Raw genomic sequence first — 26,609 nt, 5'->3', positions numbered from 1 at the left:
GCATTGGCTACCTGAAACTTGGGCGACTGGAAAGGTGGCTAAAGCCTTGCCTCAGTCTCCTGCCCACACTTACCCAAGTCTACTCTACCGCAGTTTCCAGAGAGTGCTTGGTGGTTTTTCTCACTGGATGGTGATGCTGCACGGTTCACCACCTGCTATGTTTAAATGGTCCCATAGCGAAGCTGTAAGGACAGGACTACTTGCCGGACTCTGAGGCTCAACCCGGCCATCAGGCACGTGCAAATTATGCTGGCATATTTTTCTGCTGTCTCAAGGACTGGGGGAATACACATTAATGTGGCTGTGAGGAAAAGGCCCCAGCTTTGCACAGGGTTAAACTAACTCTTAAAATAAATCATTTTAAAATAAGTCATAGTTTAATCTATGCAAGGCTGGGGGCTTTTCCTCACAGCCTCATTAATTAATTAATTAATTGATTAAATTTGTCTCCCGCCCATCTCCCCCCAGTGGGGGATTCTGGGCAGCTCACAACACGTTAAAACAATAAATAAATATACAATTAAAACCTATAACAATACATATTCACAAAAATAAAAGGGACCTAGTGACCAGCTCAGATTACATCTTCCAAACCCTGACTGACTGTGGTAGCGAAGCTACCGTGTACTATCAATAAGAAGGGACTAGTGATGTCCACTATCAATAAGAAGGGACTAGTGATGTCCCTTCTTATTGACAGTACACAGTAGCTTGGCTACCTATTGTTTCTGGCACAAGGGCTCATAGGATACCCATTCTGATAAAATGGGTGAGGACTCAATTTTTCTAAAATGGTGATTTTTTTTTTGAACCCATTTAGACTGGTTTTGTGGTACCAGAACCACTAATAGAGACATTTGACTAGACTGGTGGCTGAATGGGTTAAGTATGTTGTGGGAACAGGCCAGCAATAATCTGCAGAGAAGTCTCAGAGAAGACAACCAAGTCCTGTATTATTGACTTGTAAACAGGATTTAAAGAAATGATTCAGTCAAACTGCCTTTAAATCAAGTTTTTGCTCATTCCTATCAAATAGAGATTGCCTAGAAAAACTGAGGAGTACAATCCAAAATGCTGAGCAAACATCCAAATATTTTCACTCCTAAAAAACAGTATGCTTAACTCTGGATTTTGGTTTATTTTTCCTCATGGAACAAAATATAATTTTAAATATATAATTGGTAGGATTACTCTTCAACTATATAGTTAATAATGTTTCCTTTTGTCACATGAAACACTGAACAATTTTAGAGGTTTCTGGAAGTTGCATCAAAGATTTTTAGGGACCAATGCATCTCTACATTAAGGTATTCCACACTGATGTTAAATTCAACATTTTTTTCTGTGGATGAAAGCTATTGAAAACGATAGTTCTCCAGTATTTGAGGAAATATTGTTTTCTTTCTTCTCTTCTCATTTCTTTTCTTTCTTTTTCTCTCTGAGGAAAACCTTTCTGCAGTTTACAGTCAAAATATATCCATTCTCCTTAAAAAAACAACAAAGCAAAGCAAACAAAACCCCAAAATGAAAATTAAAATACTGTAGAGCCACAGGAGGGCAGTAGATAATAATTTTCCAGAAATTGCCAATAAGCTTTTGGGACAAGCTTTTATGATAAGAATGGCTGAATCCTGTGCGAGCAAGCAAATTCTCAGAGATCCGTTCCAATAGATTTATTATTTTAAACCACACGTTCAAATTGTCCTGTTTTTATCAGGAAGACATTGTGTGATAGCTAGGATTAGATGAACCGATGAAAACCAGTTAGCATTTGTCTGAATACTAAATTTAATCTGCTACTTTGTAACACCTGCCTATTGCATTGATACTCGAGTCGTCATTTTGAAATTGACTTTAAATTGCTCAGCATGCCTGTAGCATCAGTACTAATTTTAGAAATTTTCTTCTTTGTTTTGTAACTCGTGCTTTTTTATACTACAATTGATGGATAGTTCAGGAAAATTCAAATGATTGCATGTCTTCTGTGCCATTGTGCTCCTAAAGGTATTTATTGATGCCCAATTTGGATAAATTTTGGATTTTTTCCTCAGCCAAGCAACGTGAGCATACGTTAACAGGAAATGAAAAAATTACATTATTACGTTCTGTAGAATTATTTATATTCAAGTACAAATATATGCAGGCAGATTTAATCATATAATTGGTATCATTAGTTAAGTAAGATGTATTTACTTTTTACAACCTCCAGGCTTCCACTCTGTCTCTCTTGCTTGCCTATTGTAGGCTTATAGGAGGTCTATCAATCGACAGTAAAATGCCTCCTATAATCGTTGTTGAACGTATGGAACATTATGATTCATTCAATATGATTCCATCTCTCATCGCCATTACGTCTGTTACAGCAATTCTAGAATTACCTTTCTAAAAGCCAATCGCAAATCTCATTCCAAAGTTGTACTGACAAAATGGATGCAGCTTGTTTCAACATGCAAACCAGGTTCCCATATTGTAAGGAAAGCAGCAGCAATGCAGTGTTTGCTCTCGTAAGTCTGCTTCATCCATAACATTTTATGTAGATAAAAGACTACCAATTGCCTACACCGATGTGTATATGAGCAGATCTGAAATCCACATGGGGAAGGGGTACCATGAATCGTAATGAATGCTGCCTTGTCTCTTTGGCAAGACAGTTCTTCTAGTCTCCTACCATCAGTTCCAAATATAGCGCTTTCCTGATTGCTGGCAGAGCCTTTCCCGTTACTTGCTATCTAGTTCTTTTAGCTGAAACTAATGAACAAATGAGCACTGAATTATTGTCCTTCTCCAAAAGCTGTAGTCCACTGTAATTCACATCGTCTTACAATTTAAAAGAGAATTGTCAAATGATGTACCATTGGTATTTGTCACCAAGAGAGACTATCTAAGATACATAATGGTACTTCTGACTTGCTGGAAATGTGAAAAGCATGAAGGGACATTTAACCATGCATGGTGGACTTGTGAGAAAGTGAAAAAATATTAGACACATATATGATAATGCAGAGAATCTTAAAACTTAACTTTCAGTTGAAACCAGAGTTTTTTTTTAAAACTAGGACTTATGGATAGTCAACTGAAAAAGATTAATGGGTGATTGGTTTTATATATGGTAACTGCAGCAAGGCTATTATATGCACAAAGATGGAAACATGTAAAAATACCCACAACGGAAGAGTGGATTGGGAAGATGGCAACTTGCTGAAATGGCCAAATTGACTTGTTTGATTAGGGAAGGAACAATGACTACTTTTATAAAAGAGTGGAAACCCTTTATGGACTTTTTGCTGAAAATGGGCAAAAATGAACGGATGATTTTGGGATTTACTGATTAAAAAGGGTTGTTTATAGGAAGAAGAGAACCATGATATATAATTTGGGAGGGCGGAAATGTTAATAATTATGTTTGTAACTGCTGTAAAAAAGATTGGAAATTGCGTCTTTAGATATTTTCTTCTTTTTCTAAAACAATGTTAACAGCAGCACATTTGTCATGTGAAAGCCATCAACTCCAAATCATTGCAGATAAATCAGCTCACTTGAAACAACAGCCATTTGCCAGCATACCTGACAGGTTTTAGAAATCAAACTCATCATTCTTATGAAGGCCTATCTGTGCCAGTGGGAATGATCATATTTAGACTGCTTCCTCTGGAGGACCTCTTTTATTCTATGTAGTAATAGCTGGTCCAGATATTAAATTTTCTGCTTTATTTCAGCATAGTTAGACCATCCCTTTCAATTTGACATAGGATGTGATATAATTCCTCTATCTCAGCAGTTTGCAGATGAATCTGAAGTTTAAATTCTTTCAGCAAGAAAGAAGAGCCTGATATTTTTGTATTGTTCAAGGACTTCTCTGATCTTTTCACACTTTGGGAAGAAGCAGCAACAGGGAAATTGCCCATATGCAGTTCAACCTTACATCATTGGTATTTTTGATTGATGGTGTGCCATCAAACTGTTTTCTATTCCTAGCAACTAAGTAGATACATTTTCTTCAAGACAAACTATCCTTAACCCATTCTTTCGTGTCTCCCAGTGATGCACTCATCGCCTCTGTAACAGATTCCATCCACCTTGCTGCTGGTCATCGTCTTCTTTTCTCCTACCTTTCTCAGCATTAGAGCGTTTTTCAGAGAGCTGGGTCTTCTCATAATGTGTCTGAAGTAGGATAATTTGAGCCTGGTCATTTGTGCCTCATGTGAGAACTCTGGCTTGATTTGTTCAATGATCCATTGGTTTGTTTTCTTGGCTGTCTACGATATCCTCTGGAGTCTTCTCCACCACCAAATTTCAAAAGCATCAATACTCTTCCTATCTTGCTTCTTTAAAGTCCAACTTTCAGTTCCATAGGAGCTGAACACAGGAAATACCATTGCACTATACTGATCTTTGCAGGTATAGACACATTTGAATATTTTTTCCAAGGCCTTCATGGCTGCTCCAGCGAGTGCTAGTCTGCAGTGTATTTCTTGACTGCTTGTCCCTTTACTGTTGATGGCTGATCCTAAAAGGTAGAAGCAATCCACCACATTGTCATTTGTAAGGCTGGTTGTTCTACCAGTTGTCATTAATTTGGTCTTCTTTAATTTTAGTCCCACTTTTTCACTGTGCTCTTTGACTTTTAGTACTAGGGCTTGCAGATCGTTTGCATCATCATCATCATCCATCATCATCATCAATATGAAAAATTATATAGGCCCCAGTTCTTCCTTTTCTGAGGAAGAACTGTGGCTTTTCATAATAAAATACAAAATAAAATAGGATGCAGCTGATCTTGGCAGACCTCTAAAAGCTAAACATTTGGATAGGAAAACACTAGGAAATCTGTGTGTAGCCTAGAGTGGGAAATTAAATATTTTAGAAGGTGGCAATGGCAAACCACTTCTATGTTCTTGGCAAGAAAATTACATGGATGTATCAATATCCACCAGATGTCCAGCTTGATTTGAGGGAGACTATCTGTTTCCTGTAGTGGGTACTCATTACAAGTGAGACCATTGCAGAAATTCATCAGCTGAGAAGGGCATATTTTGCAAACGGAATTGGCAGATCCTGTTTTCTTGCTGTTGCTTCCCTCCAATATGATACAGAAATAGTGGAAAGAGTAGATAAGCTGTTGGTAAGTGTTCAAATGAGCATCAAACTCAATACAAATTTTAAAAAACCCTCAGGAAGGTTAAAACATTAAATCGAACAATAAAAGCTGCACATAACAAAAAGAAACATTCATTTTTTGCATTTCTATCCTGCCTCTTCTCTGACAGCCATTGATAGGATACATGAAGAGCTTCCTGTAATTTTATCCCCAGACAATAACCTGGTAAGGTGGTTGTGCAGAGATAGAGTGATTGCCCCAGAATGCCCACTGACTGAGGCAGTCAAATGGAAATTTGAACTTGGGTCTTCCTGATCCATGTTCAGCATCTTAACCGTTACACAACACTGGTTCAACAAGAAAAAAAAATGCATTTTTCTTTAAAAAATGAAGTATTAACAAAGAGTCTTCTATATCTTTTCTATCCATTCTGATTCAATTTGGTGATAATAATTTGTTTTACAAATTAATTCAAACTAGAAGAAAATTTTGAAGAAACTTGCATGGTCGAGGGATGGTGTTTTAACACTTACCCAGAATGGCCCAGCGGTATCTATGAATGTTCAATCTTTCATTAAACAATTCTTTCTCCAGTGATCTGCAGTCTGTCTGGTTTCCTGAACTTCCTTAATCATGAGGGAACTCTCCACAAGGGGCTTTTTCTGGAGTGATGCTGTATTTCTACTAACAGAAAGTTCTGCCCTTTGAGAAATTGCTAAGGTCAAAAAAGACCAAAATGTTGACGACATAAAAACTTTCTGGGGAAGGCATTTCCTAATGGGACACTATAATTGAAAAGGCCTTAGACAATCATTTAGAGAGGAAATGTGACCTGTCCTGAAGCAGAACTATGTATATATTTGGGCTACAAGAAGATTTGATTCAGAGTGTCAATTCAAATGTGACGTGAACAAAACTTTGAATTAATAGCTTTCTAAATTGGCTTATTATTTGGATCCAGTGATCAAATTGAATTGGCTTCTTCTAAATCAATCAAACCATTTATTGGCCTTATCAAAATGCACAGAGAATGGGGTTTTTTTGGGGGGGGGGAGATTCATATTGAATCAATGATTCAATCTAGATTACATGGACTGATGATTCCACTCAGATTTGTTGCACTGTGCACATTCATAGCAAATCTATAATGTGATTTTGTTCATCACCTGATTTGCTATCTTAAAGTCATTCTATCCTATTTTCAGATTAAAAAAATAAAATGATTTGAAGTAACATTTGCATATGGATCATATAGTTCATGTGCACTTATCCCATTACATGCAGTTTTGCACACACTTTTCCCAGTGTACACATTTTGTAAAGCCTTTTTACTTAAATTTCACCCATTGAATATTTGTCCTCTTTCTGAAGTTGTAGTTGTTGCTTGCTTCTTGGAACAATTGGAAACTGACACCTAGTAAACTGTATCCATTCAAGGAAAGCCTACGCAATCCATGTTAAAAGCAAAACCCCAAGTGACTCAGGCTTTGGGTTAATATGAGCATGTTGGCAATGCACCATCTCTCTCAGCAGTACTACAGACCTTATTAATGCTATGGGTGGGTCCTTGCATAGACAGGTGGAATTACACAGCAATGTTGCTTGCCCTTCCAATTGCTTAACTGTGATCCTCCAAATGAGTTTCTCTCTCATGATTGGCCTGCTTTAATAACCCTCTTTTGACCTGTTATTTTGTTTGCCCAACTGAGCAGGTGCCATCAAAATGTAAGCCTACAGAAGTGAATAGAGACACCGGGTTGCTTTATCTACCTGATTTATTCCCTTTGTGTGGAATTACATGACCTCCTACAAGGCTACAGGATCTCTCTTCATGTCCCTAGCATTCTTGCTTTACTGCCGGTCAGAGTGGGGCAAGAAATTGCAGGACATTCAGAAAGGCAGCATTGATTACACCCAGAAAATAAAGGCTGAAACTCCCCTATCATTGTTTGGCAAAACGTGTAGCATCTTAGAGAGAAGAGACTCTGAAAGAACATCCTTTAAGTCAGACTAAGACATAAAACATTTGTTTATACTGATTAAATTTTGAGCCTATCTTATTACGTTAACAGCTATAGGATCCAGCTGAATTTTTTTTTTTTTAAATCATATCAACCAAGCGATACTGAAATAAGAGCATCGGTGAATCACACTGGAAATGTCTTCATCAGCCTCTGGTTTGGCATAGGATCATGTATATTCCTTTATTCTACATCTTTCCCCTGAAGAGATGTGGAATGGAGACATGGAAAAAAAAAACTTTCTTCAATATTACATGATTCAACTTCTGGAGATAACCAGGAATTATCATTCTCTTTTGATGTTAGGTCTTCCTGTTGCTGAACAAATCAAATATTACATAATAAACTGATATAAACATGCTTAGAATATGTTTATCTGGAAAAAGGAAAACCGAATATAAATTTGTAATGGAAAATATGACACTGACAATCAATTTAAGCAAAAGCAATCCTGCACTGATTCTCTTTATGTCCTCAAATCGGATCCTTCTGGTAAGTCGTTTTTCCCATACTAGTGTCAGCTATAAGCTGAATGCCACCTATTACAAGCACTTGTAATGCCACCTATTACAAGCACTTTTGATATGAAGTGTTTGCAGAAATTCTCCATATATTCTGAAAAGAGAACAAGGTATTATTCATTTGACAAGCTACAACAAGAGCCAAAGAGAGGAGCCAGATGGCTGCCAGCAAGAGGGAAAACTGAATGAAAGACAGATGGATTTATCAATTTATGGAGGTTGAATGTGGAAATAAATAATTCTGACAGTGCTGTTAATTAAAATGGGCACTGTAGTAAATGATCTTATAGATGGTGTGTGCCAGCATGTAGGAATCTTATCATTTCCACTTGGAGAAAAAATCCAAAGATCAGAACACATGTACTGCATCCAGCAAAGTTCAGTCTAAGATTATATCATGGACATTTTATTGTATTTTGATGGATGAATAGTAAACTACCAGGAGTCTTTTTTATTGTGATGAGTATAAATCAAATCAAATCAAATCAAATCAACCAGTTTATGTAGGATCCACAGGGCATACTCTGGAAAAACACCATTGTTTTCTCGGAAAGGATCTAAAAGCAGTTTTTAAAAAAACACAGTCGGGTTTATTTATTTTACTTGTTAGATCATCTAGTAAGTCTTCATGGCTAAGGATGAACTTGAACTTGAGCCTTTAACTACTACACCACACTGAAAACTGAAAAATACAGTAAATTAAGCAGAGGCCTTTATCTAACTTCTCAAAGCAAACCACATGGCTCCCCCCCATACACCCACTATTACTATACTAAACTTAAAGTACCAAACATAATTAATATTTTAATTATTTTTTGCAGCACTGAAAAATGCCATAAATTATTATCATATATCATGCAAAATTAACCCCAATACAGGTCACTCATATGGTAAAGTGTGCAGAATGATTAGTGTAGAGCAAAAAAACCCCTACTGAATGGACGTAGGGTGTTCTGAAACCAACTCTTGGAATAGCACCAGACGATGGAAGATCACTAGATATAGAATACAGTACAATATAATTAACCAAATATCAAGCACCACTGATACCAGCTATCTGAAATGAACACAGTTTTTTAAAAATCATCTATGACATGGATTCTTCATCCACAAACTGGAGTACCACCACAGATATTTTTGTAACATACAGCAGCAGTGCTCAAAACATTTCTGGAATGGATGGAACAGTGTAGGAACATTTCTAGGAAGAGGGAATATCCTGTTTTAAATTTGAAACAACTATTTTAATGTCAAAATATTTTGAATTCCAAGCACCTTGCACAGACCTAATATATGCAGCCCTTTATGATAATGGTCATTTTGGTAGTAAATGGAAGGTAAGGAATGATGAGGCCTGCAATCTCAAAGGAAAACAATGAAACATCGAATGTCAGCATAAATCACAAATTTATTAATTCTTAAATATATATGTCAGTTCTTTACCATTGTGGCAGGAGATATATATCTTTATTTATATCTATATATCAATATATATCTATATATCAATATATAGATACACACACACAGACACATATATATATGTACATATATATGTATATACACATATATATGTGTACATAGAGAGACATATATATGTATACAGACACAAATACCTACACACTGGGTCTCATAGTAAACTGCAGTGTATTAAAATGGCAAAGAATTAGATGCATAATTTAGGTGGAGTACAGAGAACTAACTCACACTGTATTTCTCACATCTCAGTGTGGAAGACAGACGATCTAGAATAATATGGCATCACAGCATGCTATGGTAAAAGAGTATAAAAATTCTATGCCATATTTCATAAAATAAAAATACACTAATGCCACCTAAAGCTGCTTCACAAAAGAAGAAATTTATTTGTAAAAAATTATGCATGAGGCCATTATCTTTTCACAGATCCCACTAGCAGATTAATATGGCTTGAGACATTTATTGATGATTGTTCTAAATTCTTCTGTGGGTTGAAAGTATGTAATAACTATCACCAGAGAAGCTTAAATTTCTCTAATATAATGTTTACAACATCAAGGTATAAAGAATAAGATCCACTTTTGATTAATAATCAGTATAGAGAGATGAAAGTTATACAAATTGGGAGTTTTTTTTCCTCTGCTTTAAAAATTTTCAAGCTGTTACAAGTTGTAAATTTTTACTTACCAAAAAGAACATTAATCAAAATGTCATGCGCTATACAGAGTTACAGAAAATCGATTGCCCTACTTAAGGAAAGAAAAAGACTTTAACAACAAAGAAAAGTACCAATACAATTTTAAAAAATTGAAATAGAAGGAGCAATGCTTTTGGAAATATAATTTCATATTTATACAAGAAAAGCAAACAAACATTATCCAAGTAATGTGTTTTAAACTGACAGAGAAGCTTTTTGGCTGCTTGTTTTGCCAGTATATATGCAGCAATAGACATTTGAGGGACATTTGACATCTGGGAAAAGGGAGAAATTAATAAAGCTACAATTATTGTTTTATTTCATACTTTCAAGGCTGTCAATAGGCCATGAAAAAATGATAAAATTATTACTGTTAAATTTGACAACATTATTAGAAAACAGGTGTTTCCTGGTAATAAATTGATACAAAGAAAATTTAGACATCTCTTGATACTAAGCTTTTAAGACCTAATTGTTCTAGATTGCTACACATCTTATTAGAATATCAGTTAAAAAATCCTCAACATCTCGCTTTAATAAATGTACTGTACATCCAAAAAACGATTAAAAAAAAGTTTTATTTTACCCATAAACTGTATCAGCAGAAGCTATATTGAATCTGTTCACTGCTTGGTTTCCGAAAGCTAAAAATGCTAATTCTTTTTTTTTTTTTTTTCCTGAAAATGACACTAAATAAGCAACTAGAAAAGAAAGAAATCAATTTGTTGTTACATTTGCTGACCAAATGACCACAGTGACAGATCATTCTTGTTGAAGTCAAATTTCCAAATTTTGCCTTTTTCCAGTTTATACATAGTGAATCACAGCAAAGGCAACTTTCCAAGACCTCAAACCTATAGAAATGCTTTGGTCTAAGTCACTATGTCTACCATATATCTTACATTAAATATGCTGTTAGTAGGAATTTCATTAATCCTTCTATGACAAAAGGATTAAGCAACAACCTTTAAAAACAAATGACTCAGAAAATAATAAAAATTAAAACAAAGTTAATTCTTTTTAACCTTTGTTTTTATAGGGTGCACATGCAGATCTCTTGAGATGTATAGCCTGAATATATTCTCGCATTTCAATTTTTCTCTTTACACTTTCTCCTGTACCTCTATTTCCAATTGCCATGGAACATCTCCTTCAATGAAGTGTAAAAAAAAGCTACCAATGGAATATACAACAAAATGATGCGATTCTAAACATCACTTGAAGAAACTTCACAGCTTCATGCACTCAGAGAACATGCATGAAGAGGGCAAAGGGATGGCCCAGGGGGAGCCAACCAAGTGTGGAGTGCGGAGAACACAACTTGGGCAGCGCTGACATTTAGCTAAAAGACAAAGAGAGAGAGAGAAAAAGAAGGAAAGAGAGAATGAAAGGAACATTAATTATTTTGTGCTAAATCTTGGAGTAATTTCCAAATAAACTGAATTATTTTACTGTTCATTAAAAAGATCCAAACAAATCAAATTCTGTAACTATTTTCTTCACTCACTCACATTCATTATTTTTTAAATTAAGGGAAAACCGATTTAAGTTTGTACAAGACGATTTTTTTTTTGCATCTTGCTGCTATGACAGAGTTCAGTAATAATCTATACCATATTCAGACAAACAATTCAATTCTACTGATTTTGGTGTGGTGATTTTTATATCAATATTATAGCATTATAATCCCACCCTGACTATAATGGAGGAGACTAGAAACATGTGAAAAGAGGCTAGGTCCTTCCAGAACATTATTTAGCAAGCTAGGAATGAACATGAAGGTCATCCAACAGAAGGCAGAACCCTCTGTTTGTACTCTGATCAGGACATCCTAAGTTCAGATGTAACATGATGAAATCATTGCATAACTTTGAGCCTCATCTGCTTGGGATTCTGATTCTCGCAAAGCTCCTATTTCTGGTACTTTCTGATAATATTCAAGTGGAGGTTTGGTTTGAAGGATTATGGCATGCTATGGTATGCTAAATCATTTATTTAAATAGTCAGGAGCTATGGAACAGATGGATACCACAGATTTTTATTCACTTGTTGACACAATAAGGAAGAATTTGTGGTTATTTTCCACAGCCAAATTAATATCAGAGCATTCATCTGTAACAAACCAGTTCACTCAGTTCTGTTCTGGAATCTGTGACTATTCATCATAGCAAATTCTAAGAATCAATCTGTCATCTTTTCCAAAGCTGATTTGATAAATAATAAGAAAGATACAAAGTGGAAATTAGCATTGCAATCTTTTCTGCTACAGCCAATATGCCCCTAATTCCGTTAATTCCCACTGACTCAGTGTGATTTATTTTATGCAAAATTGTATTGACTATTTATTCATGCTATGAATATATACCTGGTTTTATTACAATCTATTTATTTCAATTTTTTAATGTTGTAAGCTGCTCCGGGCACAGCCCTGCTGAAAAATAATATGCAAATAATTGGTGACATAAATATGGGGCTTTATTCATTTGGCAGCATATTTATACTGCACCAATTGACACAGATGCTGGGTGGTGTAAAACAAATTGCTTCAAATTCCCAGAGATTATTAGCCTGGGCTTGATTGTAATGGGCAAAAAGAAATGTGGAATGAGAAAAATACAGCACCTACAAAAGATAGTATGGATGAAATGATGCAACAAAGGTCTAAAGCTAGATAGGCAGAAAAGTTGCAATGAGGGGACACAAATCCATTACTCACTTGATAGGTACTGTTGGTGATCCTGAACGGTGAAAATGAACATTCTGCCATTTCCCATCACGGCGGTGCCAAACCCGGGTCTCTTCTGACTGCATCGTTTTTGGCATTCCGCTTCCATCCATATACTGAGTTAGTCGGATATATGCAATGCAGGCAGCGTCATCCCCTACCAGGTGGACATGAGGATTCAGGATAATGGTGTGGACTGGCTTGTTGCTCTTCGACAAAACTATGGAGGGAAAGACATATCACAGAAAACCCTTAATGCACAAAACAGTTGCACTCCGGATCATCTGGGCATGCTTAGCATCAAATAAATAAAAGTGGTTAATTCTGAGAAGTCACTGATAAACTCACCTAACATTCTATGGATCGTGTTCACAGAGTATAAGCACCAGTCAATATATCACACAACATTGTATATTTATTGGGACAGGGGGTCTTAATTACATAGTGGAGCTGGAGTTACAAACATTAATCCTTGATCAAATTAGGTGAGGATCAAAATTGGACCTGTGACATTTTTAAAATATTTAAACTATTTTCCATCTGCTGCAGTCTGTATAAACATTCCACACATGACCTGAAAGGGACTATTCCTACTGCGAAGTATGCCATTACTGACCATGAGAAATATGCATCAAATCATAAATTCCTCTGCTGAATGAGTCTGCAGTTCCTGCCATCTTATTTATTTATGATTTTGTTTTCCTGCTTTAGAGAGATTGATGTAGACTTAAAACTTATAGGAAAATAAAATACAATAGTTATTTTCTAGGACACTTACGTACAGGTAACCTGGTACCTACTAGGTTTCAACTTTAGGGCTCTGCAGTTTCAAACATCTGGTGACCACCATTCTGAAACTGGTATTATTCCTGGTGTTTTTTCCCTTAAACCCTGGAGATGTAGCAGTTGGAAGGAGCAAGGGGAACAATAAAACTGAGACAACGGTTTCCTGTTTGCTTTTCACTGATGAAACCATAGGTTTTCCATTCTATGTACAATGAGTTGTCTCCAAACGTGAAACATGGACGTTTTTTTCACAACTGAATGGAAGCATTATTCTAATATTTTAAAGTGTTAAATTATAATTTATGGCTTATACAAACTTATTTAAGGGACACTGTGTAACCTCCACTCACTTCTTTGTTTTACACATAAAAGAATTTGTGCTCCTCTTAGCAAACATGAAACCTGTGTTGCTTGTACCAGAATCTTCAAGAGGAGTCATATCCTTCAGAATGAAAAGAATAAAAAGCCCTAACAAGGTACTGATGCAGTTCTACCATTTTAAAACTTAACTGCTTAGACTTGGTGCTAAGGAGGAAAATGAGAGCTTTTGAAAAAATGTGGCTAGGAATTTCTCCTGAAATGATTGTCTGCTAAAATAGGCCTATACTGAAAATATAGATCTGTACAGATATAAAATGTACAGATATATGTTAGCATTAAATGATTTGATTTACAAAGGCCTTCACGATGCTGATATATAACATTTCACTTTTCATTTACCAGGGACAGTGATATTTTAATTTTTTTAAAAAGCAAACAAAAATGTAATCTTTGCTAATACTATCTGAACATATTAATTTATTATAATGGCTTGTTAATTCGCATTACAATTCAATCTTCTGTGTACAGATATGTGTTTTTATGAAGCTTATTGAGTAGCCCATGCTGGTCACCATCTCCCAAAGCTAAATAATTTTTATGCACACCAAGCATCCTCCAGTCTTTTACCTTTACATTTGACTTTGTTTCCCTATGTGAAGAACTCTGCATTAGGTTTGGTCAAATTTCATTCTGTTCTTGGTCCTATCATACCCATTTTCAATTTTATTTCCACAGAGTAGACTATTCTCTGAAGTAATCAGAAATGCAGTCCTTTCTGGTTTTAAGCAAAATCAATTTCCTCAACCAGCAATTTCCACACACCATAAAAACTTTTTGAGAGCAGAAAGATCTCTGAGGGCCTAATTCTGCCCTGAACCCATCAAAAGGAAAATATATTCCTTCTGGTGATGTAGTCACCCTTCAAGTGATGCTACCTGCAACCCTCCAGCTGGTTGGGGGAGCTAATTGCGGCTCTCAATCAAAGGAATGTTGCCTACCAAATATAAGTAATGCCTTAAATTATTTGAATTTGCTCACTTTAAAAAAGGGTTGAATCAATTCATGGAACTCAGGGGGATCAATGGCTATTAGCCTTGATGGCAGTGTGACTGCCTCTGAAGGCCATCTGCTGGGAGACTACTGGGCTTCTTTCTGCAGTTGGTTGGCCACTGTGAGAATAGACTGCTGGACTAGATGGACCAGGTCTGATCCAGCTGGGAACTGCTTATGTTCCTGTGAGTTGCGGTTAATTACATATGTACTTTGTGACAGTAATCTAAAATGTTTGGCTTGAAAGACATAAATATCAAGTAACAACATACCATTTTCAAAGTAAAACCGGTGGAAGTCCATCCCCTCTACAAGATTTCCCAAAGCTTCAGGCTCAAATGAGGTAAGTCCAGGATCACAGATTTTCCTATAGAACAAGGAAAAAAAATCTCTCTGTACTCATTATGCTGCAAGAGTAAGAAACCATTGTGCATAAGCTGAATCCAGTGAGCCTACATTTCATATCCAGTCTGCAGGACATCTGATGAGGGTTCAGTTCCTTCCTGAAATCCTACATCCCTTATAATCTCCTTGTTGGAAAACCACAGCTTTAAGGCACTAGTCCTGGTGCTCTTCCCATCCCTTTCTTTCACACACACACAAAAACAGGCACACTACAGGTGAAGCCAGCTCTAGGGTCGCTGATACCCAAAGGTATTCTCATCTGGAAATGCCTTCAGGTGGCTGCTCCATCTCCCACTGATGCATGTATTTCTGAAACATGAAACACGTAGGCTGCTGCTAGATGAAAATGTTTTCTGCTGAACCTTTTACCCACCTCTCTTTTCCCCCAGGACTAATTCTTGATGATGTAAAGAAGCTGAGATAAACCCTACAGAGTTCATGTGACAATGTCTAATTTTTGGAAATATATTAAAGAAATAAACATATGAAAGTCTTTATGCTGAACTATATAACACCATCTAGCCCAATTCTGGTTATGTGGTTTCCTACCATTCTGGGGCAGGAAACATATGAAACTTAACACAGTTAGAAGAAAGCAAGAATTTAACTTCTGTCCCCACAACCAGAAAATCCAATCTCTGCCCACAACTGTGATACAAACCTGAATCATAAACTGACCTATCATACCCATCAATACCCTTTGACCACTAAAAGGCCCCCCACCTCAAAATTTGAGGAATTCTTCCTTCTTCTCAATATGATCAAGAGGGCTGCAACCACATTCTGGTTATAATAACCAGTTGCTGAATATTGCCTAACATTAGTACTGATATCCAAGTGAGTGGAAGGTGGCTAGGGAGTGGAAGGCAACTTACGTGTAGGCTTCAAAATCCCCATTATTGATAGCTTCTATCAGCTGCTCAGTAACCTTGATGATCTCTTGTTTACGAGCTGGAAACAAGAAAGAAACATGAGTAAAATGACACAAGATTAAATGTACAATGAAAGCCAACGGAATAAAAGACTGTATGAACAACAGTCTAAGTCACTGAGTTTTGCTCTCTGATCAATTATATCATGCATTCAGACAGCCTCTGCAGTCCCCTTATCGTTTGCTGTTAATACAGTCAAGAGTTGAATTGCTACCAATTTTGTGCAATGGACTGACCTCTACACATATTTTCTGCCTTCAGTGAACTTTTGTAGCTTCAAAACCATTCAGAGAGGAAGCATGGGCATAATAGGAATAATCCTTTGCTGAGTTCCATGCATTTGACAGAGCACTCCTCTGATACTCCTTGCAGGTTGTTTTTATTCTCCTTGTGTTTTCAAAGGGAATGTGTGGCATCTTTTGAAACCTACACATCTCAAAATACTCGTCTCTCTTATCTCTTTCCATTTCTTGAGTTCTACAATATTGCCTCTGGTTTACTCTTACGGATTTTAACATAGCATAGTTCAGAGAACAGCACTGTAGTATCCAGGGGCATCAAGTCACCTCCGACATCCTCAGATGACATTGGTGGGATCCCAAATTTAAAAATTGAAATCTTTTGAAACTCTGAAATCTTGCAAAATTCAGCTTTGGACATTTTTAGATTGATTGCCTCTCTCAATTGTGTAATGGCATTCCATGTGTGAAAAGGCTGTTGGCTAACTAACCCCTGGCTTAGTTCTTAGATATCATCTGTGCTTGCTTCTGCTCTCAATCTGCCATTTACTAATCTGTTGCTGTCCAGTCATTTTAGACTGCACTGTGTATGCCATGGTGAGAACTGCTCTCACCATGCTAGGTGGGGTTATGGGAGTTGCTGGCTGGAAATACTTTGCTTTTTAATTTTTGTGTGCACATTTTATTTCATGATAACCATGTTGAGTGCTCTAAATGAATATAAGGCATGATTCTCATTCTCTCTCTCTAGTTAAATAAAAACACTGAGCAAAGCAAGACTGCTTGAATACTTTGTCAAAACTTAATCTTTACCCCTTTCTATGGGACCTCTGAACTACAACAATCTTTTGCATTTTTAAATTTAATTGGAACAATGTTGGTTGGTAATCATTCAGGTAGAAGAAAAGTGAGTGCAGGTACATTAGTTATGGCTGCTGATACCACATCTTCCCCACAGCAGGAGAAAGCACTATTGTTCCCCTTTGCAATTTCTAAGAAGGATTGATACGCAGGGAGAGTTTTCTCCCTCCCAAGAAAAGATGCATTTTCCTCAAGTGTAATTTGATACCTTCCACTCCTCCTTAGTTTTCATATGATTTGGCTTCCGGTGAGAAATGGCCACGTGTTAGGCTCTCCTTTTCAAGTGGAGAGTCATCTTCACAGACTTTTTAGGCTCAGGCAGGCTTCCTGGAGCCTGAAGAATTCTACGGACCCAAGGAGAAACCTAGAAATTGTCCCTTATGACATCTGGACAACTTTTCACAGCCAGAAGATCTTGAAACAGACTTTCGGGATCTACTGGTGCATGATCAGCTGGGAGGCGGGGTTACCATCAAGTTCCAAACTGCAAAGAAGACAAAAAAACCCAGGCCCTTGCCCGCTCATTTCTAATTTTTTTTTTTTTTGCTTTTTTAATTACAAAAGCATTCTTTAGTTACTGTGTATTTTTTCCTTTTGGCTACTATTGGTGCTTCATGGAACGATTTCACTTTCTTTTTTTGATTAGGATAAATGGTTTTGCATATTCAGCAAAAAAGGCAAAGGCTTGGATTTTTTTTAAATTAATTCTTAAGAAACAAGAGAAAAGGATTTTTATTTTTCTGGTGAATCTGCACTTGGGTTTGTGATATTGGAATGTGAATATGGGAACTGTGTAAACTCTGCTTTGTCTTCTTAATTGATGCTAATTGGAGAGGAATCTTAAGATAAAGGGACTTTCATCCTTTCACTTTTCACTCTGGATAGAATATAACTTGTATTTCTGACACTAGAGAGTGCTATTGACTATGGCTACTAAGAGAGCAAACTGCAGGGATGAGTGCTTCAAGATTATGTTCCAAAACTTTGCAGAAAAAATAATTCAGTCCCTGGAGGATAAATTTGATAATTTGAACAAGAAACTCAATGCTAAATTAAATGAGGCTGCTACTGATGTGAGGCAAGTTGAACACAAGTTGGATATCTTGGAGAATATGGATAATAAACATATGGAATAAGAAAGAGAAATGGATATTTTACTGGACTTTAAAGAAAAAGAATCTTATTTTGGACTTAGTTACTTTGGATCAGCCTAACAATGATATTGTTTTGGATTCACAAAAATAATGTTTTAAATCACTGAGAGACGAAGAGAACTTATTGAAGTGATTCCTGAAAGAAGAAGTCAAGGAGAAAATAATAAAGATTCAACTTGTGGGGCACCATTTGCTAGGTTTAAAGAATGAACTCTTTAAAAGTAAACAGAACTGGGATCAGTCTAATGATGACACTATTTTGGATCTACAAAAAGAAGGTCTTAAATTACTGAAAGATAAAGAGAATGTATTGAAGTTGCTCCTGAAAGAAGAAAACAAGGAGAAAATAATAAAGATTCAATATGTGGGGTACTAACTGTGAAGATTAAAGAATGAACCTCTTAAAAGTAAACAGGAAATGTATAAAGTACATCTGTTTGATTATGGTTAAAACATAAGACTGTGGTTTCTGATACATTAATGGCAATTTTTTGGGGACCAGAATTGTATGACAATGTTATTAATATTACTGTTGCTTAACAGTAGCAAAAATGAATATAGGTTGTGACTCCTGATAGTTATTAGAGGGATTTCTTGTTGATTAGGACTGAATGGGTAAGTTACTAGGAATGTTAGTGTGGTGGGAAATATGAGTGATATGAAAGTGCTTTCTATTATCTTTGGGAAGGGACGATGGTATATGACAATACTTTTGAGATTTTTATATGCACATAGATGACAAAACACACAGGTATTTATGATTGGACATTAATGGCAGTGGCGGAGATGGTGACATAGAGTACTGAGATTAAAAAAGGGGGAGGGTTTAGCTTTGCTTCTGTTTGGAAATCACTCTTATTTTTATTTTTTGCTTGGGATTGTAAAATGCCATGTTGACTTGGGGATTTGACAATTATTAGATTTTAGGATTAGAGAAGTATTTTGTATTAGTTATATTTTTAGAGTAAAAGATGTATGTATATTTATTTATATCTGCAACAGAGAAAGTTGGAAGTCACCTATTCTTTCTCTCTTTTCTTTTCATTTTCCTTTTCTGCATTTTTAACTTTGTTTTTTTTTCTTTCTCTATCTTTGTTTTTTCAGTTTCCTTATATTTTATTGAAAATCAATAAAGTTAAAAAAAAAGTTTTCAGATTTTTTTCCTTTACCCTGCAAAATTGGTCAGGAAGAAAAGGCAAGCAGGCAGTCAAACTTACAGATCTCATTCAATATATTTTGGAACAAACAAAGGAAGACAGAATCAATGTTTTGATCAAAGCACAGCTCTGTCAAGGGAATATATATATGAGAACAACAATCATCAAAATCTCAGAAAAGTAGAAGCCAAACTATGTATCTATTACTAAAAATAATGAAAATTCACTCATAGGGTAAAAATACATAAAAAGGCCTGCAACATTTTAAATTTGAGAATGCATACCTAGAGGAAAAACAGAAAATATGGTATAACAATTTCTGAACAAATACTTGTAATATATATTTTCAACTTGGGATACATTGCGATTCTTTGCAAGTTGGTGAGCTGCAGAAAGTTTTATACAAAATATATAAAATAAAATGCCATGAATCTACAGGTTAAACACATTTCCATAGAAAAAAATGCATCACATATTTATTTGTTTGTAATATTTCTACCCTGCAGCAATTAAACATCACTTGGCGGCTTTTATACGAGCAAAAATAAAACATACAGTGAGGTTAAAACCAATCAAAACAGTCACAGTATTTAAAGCAATAACCACATTAACCCCCACAAGGAAACAAAAGGACACAAAAATGACAAAAAACAAAGAATAAACAAGAAGCCAACAGTGTAATGTTCAGAGTTTGGACCACTGTGGATGTTAAAAGCTAAGGAGCCCATGGAAATGTGTCTCATTCTACATCCACCTGACTAAGCATTCAGACCATTATAGAAATCTTTTCTCTCTGTTCTTTCTGAAAGAGAAGTTAATTTTTCCATAAAAGAGAGAGCTTTCTGTGGTGGCGTCCCAACTCAGGAATACTTTTTTCACAAAAGTCTATCTGGTACCAACATAGTACTCTTCTCAGCGGCATCTTAAAAACGCTTATTACGTAGCCATTTAGACTGTTTTATTGCAGAAATACACGGGTGATATAGTACATAGATATTTAAATAAAATGACAAGTAAGGCTTTAAAAAAAGAACGTGTATATTTAATCATTAATCACTAAGATTGAAAAACAAAAACAAAATCAGTCTCAATGGCATGTAAGTCCATTAAACCACAAGCAATTTTCAAACTTACAAAATATCACCTGCAACCCAACTAGATAGGAAGAGCTGACCAAGAAATTAAGCTTCTTTATTCTCAATCAACATATAGAAGAATTCTGACTCCAGAACAATTGTATTTGCTACTTCTAAGCATGAAATGTAGTAAGATAAGTGGGAAGAAGCTCCCTCTATCATCCAAATAGAAAAAAATATCTTATGAATGTTGTGAAGAACAATTAAAACTTGAAAGAAATACAAGCAAGGGTTATTGGCTCATTATTCATACTGAATGCCTTTACAGACTTCTACATAGAGATTTCCTGCAGGAAGTATTAGAAAATAACAAAAAATGATGATGATGATGGTGGTGGTGGTGGTGGTGATGATGATAATAATAGCATGGGTCTCAGCAAAGCTTGAGAGAAATTAGGTATTATAGGTATTATAGCAGTCCAAACAGAAGGCCACTGTAAGGCAATGAAATGCTACGTGTGGTGTTTATCTTTATTAATATCGTCTAGTTGAAAGTTATTTTCTCAACTTTTAAATGTAAAGCTCTAAATTGAAACAATCCAATCTCTCTTGTTATTCCATTCTAATCTTCTTCTGCTTTTCTTACTTCTGCTGATAATGCCACTGATCTTTGCGGTTGCTCAGACTCATGAGGTTTTATTTCCATTATGACTTAACAAATTTTCTTGGTAATGCCAAACTGTACCCTAGCTCATTAAGTAAGCTCCATCCTTTTGGGAGTTTGTCTCAATGTATCTGTACCCTTCATATTTGTACAGAAAGAGTTCATGACATCACCAAGTCATCCCCCACTTCTATTCTGAATACTTGTGGCAGAGTTGCATTTAAGGCTGTAGTTCGCAGACTGTAAACTGCAATGCCCCAGGGCACTGTAGTGTACTCGCAGGGCACCATGGGATATTTTAAATTTTTGACGGAAACACAACACAGGTAGGCCCTGGGTTAAGAACACCTGGGTTACAGACAACCCATAGTTAAGAACGGAGCCTATTGTAGCAAAATTCAAGTTAAATACACAATGATTCAAGTTCGTTACACAATGCTACTTATACAGTATTGTACAGTAATACTGTTCTGGCTTATGTATAAATTTGACTTAATTCGTTCTTAAACTGGGGACTGCCTGTATTCAACATCTGCTGGACACCATGTGAACAACTAGTTTGAGGCAGTTCACAGTTTTGGTGCAGGAGCACTGTAAAAAAATTACTGAGACACTAAGAGCACTGTGAACCAAGAATGTTTGGGAACTTCTGACTTAAGGTATGCTACAAGCCATAGACCAGGAGGATGAGTACTCTCTCATATTTGCAAAAGATAGGTTAATTATACAAATTATACACTCCTAATGCATTAAGCCTATTATATACAATTTTACCTACCTATCTGTGATTAATACTACTATATAGAGTATACTTGCATATAAGTCCATTCGTGGATAAACTGACCAAAATACCATGAAAAGTGTGCCACCCGCAGATAAACCGACCCTCAACATTTTCGTATGTTTTAATTTTCACAATTGGCTTATTCGTGGGTGACACATTTTTCATGGTATATTGGTTACAATTTGAGGGTTAGCTTATATGTGGATGGGCTTTCTGCGAGTATATATGGGATATACAAGTATTTTTAAAAAGCTGAGGGAAAAACCTACTGCATATACTCGTGGATGAGCCCATCTGCACATAAGCTGAACCCTATATTTTGGGTGTATTTTGGCACCTAAAATTCTCAGCTTATCCACAAGTATACATGACAAGGACATCATTGACAGTACTCAACAAGCTTACATATTTCCTTTTTCCACTTTCCTAATTGCCTCAGCATAGTTGTTTCTCTAGTTCTCTCCTTTAAGGACTGAGAACCCTATTTCTTGGCCATGCATTTTCCCACTTTCTAGCTCCCATACTTCAGTAGGTCCTGCTGCAGGTTGAGGTTGCCTGGTAATTCCTACCTTTTTCTGAGTTGCTTCTCAGTCCTTATCAGGTTTTTGGGTGCGGGGTGTGTGGAGAAACAATTGCTTGCTGCTAGCTGGGTGTAGCTGGTCTACATCTTAGAATGCTTGTGAGACTGCTACTTCCCTCTTTACCTGTGTCAGTGTCTCATGGGTATGAGTGACAGACTGGAGGGCCTCCTGATCCAGGAAGGGGCGTAACTGGCATACAACATGAAGTTGAGCAAATCTACTCCACCATGAGCATTTTCTTCCGTAAGAGTTGCAATCTAGGTCATTTATCTGCAGTGTAACATCCTCTAAATGTGCTGGATAATCGTTTCCATAATGTAACTGGACAATTGTAGGTGGGTATGATAGGATATTTTCATACCACCTATTTGGTTGAAAGTTGACAATGTTAATTGCACTAAGGCCATAATTTGATTATTAGTAAAAAAATTATATGAGTTTCACATGGAAAAAACAGGTGAGAAATATTTCACTCTGAAAAACAGATTATTCTGACATTGTATACTACAAAAAAGAAGCCAGGGACACTTTTTAACACATGTGAATAATTTTATGTTGTTCTTAAACAGTATGAACAGTCCTCTGTAGAGTGATCTGGCTTTCAAATTTCTGGAGCTTCACGCAATTCATTCAGTAATGATCTGGCAAGAGTATTAAGACAGATGATTCTCTCCTCAATTTCCTAAGAAACAAAGATCCTCCTGAGATTCAATGCATGCTTAGTGAAAATGCAAACACTTCATTCCCTAAAATGAAAACCAATAAAGTTACTGTATACCTTCTATCCAAATATATTAATGGCTATGGGTATCTCTTCAACTGTAACAGTTTAGTCATATTAGAATATCTGGCACCTTGCCACAGGTAAATAAATAATTACCATTTCCCAAACTTGTAAATCCTATTTCTGCATTTGGTGTGAATCTTGGTTACAGATATGGGATCACAGTTGTGGAAAAAGGGAGACATTTTGATTCAGTATCAACTTCAGAACAGTCTACTCAACATCCCTTAGGCCAAGTGCAACAGCAAGACTAGATATCTTGACTTTGGGGAAGCCAAAGATATCAAGACAGTTTATTCCCTCGTGTTCTAGACTCACTGAATAGCTATAAAATTGCTAGCTGGCAGTGCAGAGGCAATTTTTTTATCACTGTCTTTAAATTACTGACACTATAAGTGACAGCCCATAGCATGTGGATTTCTGGGACTGGCTACAGTCTGGGATCAACCAACCATTTTAAAATACTTATTAACTTGCAATTAAAAAAAAAAAAAACTTCTTTTGCAACATCATGTCCAAAACACCAACACACTAGGGATGGGTGTGTTTTAAAACAGAAAAATGAGAACATGTTCCTGATTAAATAAACTCAGGTTGAGCCCTCACTGCAGTGAGCCTGATTAAAATGGCAGGATCTGCATCTCACCTTTTCTGCTCTCTTTTTTCTGCCATTTCCCTCCATCTTAGCAACAAAGAAATCCTTACTCTGAGAGAAAGACAGCGGAAAGGAAGAAGGTGGGAAAGGACATCCTGTGAGTTATCTATATACTCCTAAAACTCTCATGTCTGTAACCTTCAACTAGGTGAAGTGGTGCATCATAGGGTAACAATTTTTGAACCAAGGTACCTCAAATGGGCTAACTTACAGAATGAGTCCAAAATCCAGGACCCATTACTCCTGTGGGATTGAAATTTGGAGAATTTGTGGCTGCTTCAGTACTGCTGTGCTGCTGCAGTCAGCCCAGGTCACGTGACCATCATGGGCATATCCCCAACCTCTTTCCCACCTCCCTCTGTCCCCTGTGCCCAATCAGCTGGGGGCAAGGCCTGACAGGTGAGCTGCAATTGGATGCTTTGGAAATGAGGCAGAAATTTTAAATCTCTTATCAGCAGTTGGTGTTGAGGGAAGGATGGGGGAGAGCCCTTGGGGACATGACAGAATGAAGAGTGGGGGTGCAGTTTTCCTCACAGTCCGCAGCTCCCTTTGTTCCACCTCTGCCCAGCAAAGCGACAGGCAGTTCTGTGGTTCAGCAATGAGGAGGCTCCTGAGGGTTGTGAAGGGAGGGCAAATGGTGCAAGCCGGTAGGTAAGTAGGTAAGTAGGTAAGTAGGTAAGTAGGTAAGTAGGTAGGAAGGAAGGAAGGAAGGAAGGAAGGAAGGAAGGAAGGAAGGAAGGAAGGAAGGAAGGAAGATTTCTGATGCTCCCTGCCAGTTTCCCAAAAGCAAAGTCAATGGAGAAGCCAGCAGCAAGTCATAAGTCGCTCCCACTCCCACTGCTTTTTTGCCCTTGATTATTCTGTTTCTCTGTTTACGTAAGGAAATATCTCTGAAATGATGACCCAAAGGGTCACAGGTTGTTTAGTCCCTTTCTAAAAATCTTGGGGCTTGCAGCCCCAGTGGAAAAAGACACAGTAAGAGTCAAAGTCACAGAGAGACTCCAATTCCTTTTCTTTCTTTTCCAGTACGGTATAAGGCTTTCTTTTTGGGGGGGAGGAGAGAAATCAAGAAGTTAATGGGAGGATTACAAAATTTAATTAAGATTTAAAACAGAGATTGGAATCTGATTCTGCTGTCTACCCTATGTCACAAAAGCTCACTGAGTGACTCTGGATCTCTTGCTATTTCTTAGCCTGAACCACTTCATAGGGTAGTTTTCATGTGGAAACTTGGAAGGAGGGATTTCATGTATGCCACCTTGAGCTCTTGGAGGAAAAGTAGGATATAAAACTAATAAATAAATAATCCTACATTTGAACCCCTTGTAATAATTTTTTCCCTATACCTGGGAAATGCGGTGCACCTCAATTATTTCCAGATAAGCAAGACACAGACCTGCTTTCCTGTGGGAGGTTTCACTCTCCCTCTGTGTCCAAGGTTTGGTTATGGATGCTGTGTAGAGCAGTTATGCTCATTACCCCCATCCATTTCAGAGATGTTTTCGGAATCAACAGCACCATCTAGAAAAGAAAAGGGCTGCAATATCTATCTAATAAAAAAAGTCACATATTAATGTTTTCTACACACTTTAGGAATGAGGTGCTTTTGGTCTGCAAAGCTAGTGAATGCTATGTAACTTTCTTGAACACACTGGTATCAACACTCTCTCATTTAGAATGTGTAACATTTTCCTGCCCACAGAAATTTCTGTAACATTCAACAAAGAACCCCTATTATGCTTCATAATAAGGAACTAATGCATTTTACCCACTCATTTACCATGATTTGTTTTAGTTTTGGGCTGCAAACTTTAGTGTTTTCAGACCTAGGGCCATCTTATCAAATGATTTATGTTTTCAGTTTTTATTTTTGACATAAATTCATATAGTGGGAGAGTTCTTTTTGTGGCCTGCTTTAGGTCAGCATGAAAGTGGGATGTGCTCCTGAACGAAAGATTACTGTGTGAAAATAGTCAGGGGTGCAGAGAACTTCCAGGCAGTCTCTTAAAAGTGGACACTCATCAATCTCATAATACCCCTGTTTGAATGATGCATCTGCACTCATAATATTAATATAAAATAACCATGTATACAGAGATACATTTAGCATCTACACTGGTTTACATCAGGCCTGTTGGAACACTTTTTTGTCCAGGTCACTCCAAAAGGGATGGAAGCCATGTATTTGTGTTCTACCAAGGCTTGTGTTTATTTTGATGGAATTTGGGCAGGAGAACCTTTCTGCAGATGTGGAAAGTGAGGGTTCATGCATTTCATACAAGTTCTCTATTTAAAAGAAAATATGTTTTATTTAAATATAAGAGCATGTATGCCAAATTATGTTTTTCAAAAGTGATTATTACCATCTGGTTGTAACATAACTACTGAATGTTCCAATTTTACAGCACAGCCACCTGTCATTAAGATCTTATTTTTTAGGATTTTCACCTAAGGAAGCCTCTCTTATTTTTCACATCCATCTATAAATCATAATTCTTTGCAGTCATCACATGACTCTAAAATAAAAAAAAAAATCCATGCCAAGGTAACTGTAGGTCTGTAAAGAACTAAGATAACATAATCCATTGTCTCAATGATATATTTCTACAATTTCAATTTTCA

General features: G+C 36.6%; 1 protein-coding gene across 11 annotated transcripts in view; it reads right to left on the bottom strand.

Moving 5' to 3' along the window:
- Positions 1-9,030: 9,030 nt before the first annotated feature.
- The window catches only part of CAMK2D (calcium/calmodulin dependent protein kinase II delta), a 142,902-nt gene continuing 125,323 nt past the window's right edge, over positions 9,031-26,609 (bottom strand). For 7 of the 11 annotated variants that reach the window (XM_088132935.1, XM_088132937.1, XM_088132928.1 and 4 more), the window contains 3 exons: positions 15,976-16,051; positions 14,968-15,062; positions 12,526-12,758 (listed from right to left, as the gene is read on the bottom strand). In XM_088132935.1, coding sequence (XP_087989061.1) covers positions 12,526-12,758; positions 14,968-15,062; positions 15,976-16,051 — 404 coding nt within the window. Of the gene's footprint in view, positions 11,156-12,525; positions 12,759-14,967; positions 15,063-15,975; positions 16,052-26,609 lie in introns of those variants that run through there. The other 4 variants (XM_088132927.1, XM_088132929.1, XM_088132931.1 and 1 more) reach the window with 1 other exon arrangement.

This window comes from Python bivittatus, unplaced genomic scaffold (assembly GCF_059951505.1).
Source record: "Python bivittatus isolate LINGU-HERP-01145 unplaced genomic scaffold, Pbiv_v1 ctg000070_np1212, whole genome shotgun sequence".
Taxonomy (NCBI): domain Eukaryota; kingdom Metazoa; phylum Chordata; class Lepidosauria; order Squamata; family Pythonidae; genus Python; species Python bivittatus.
This window is presented reverse-complemented; position numbering and strand designations above follow the sequence as displayed.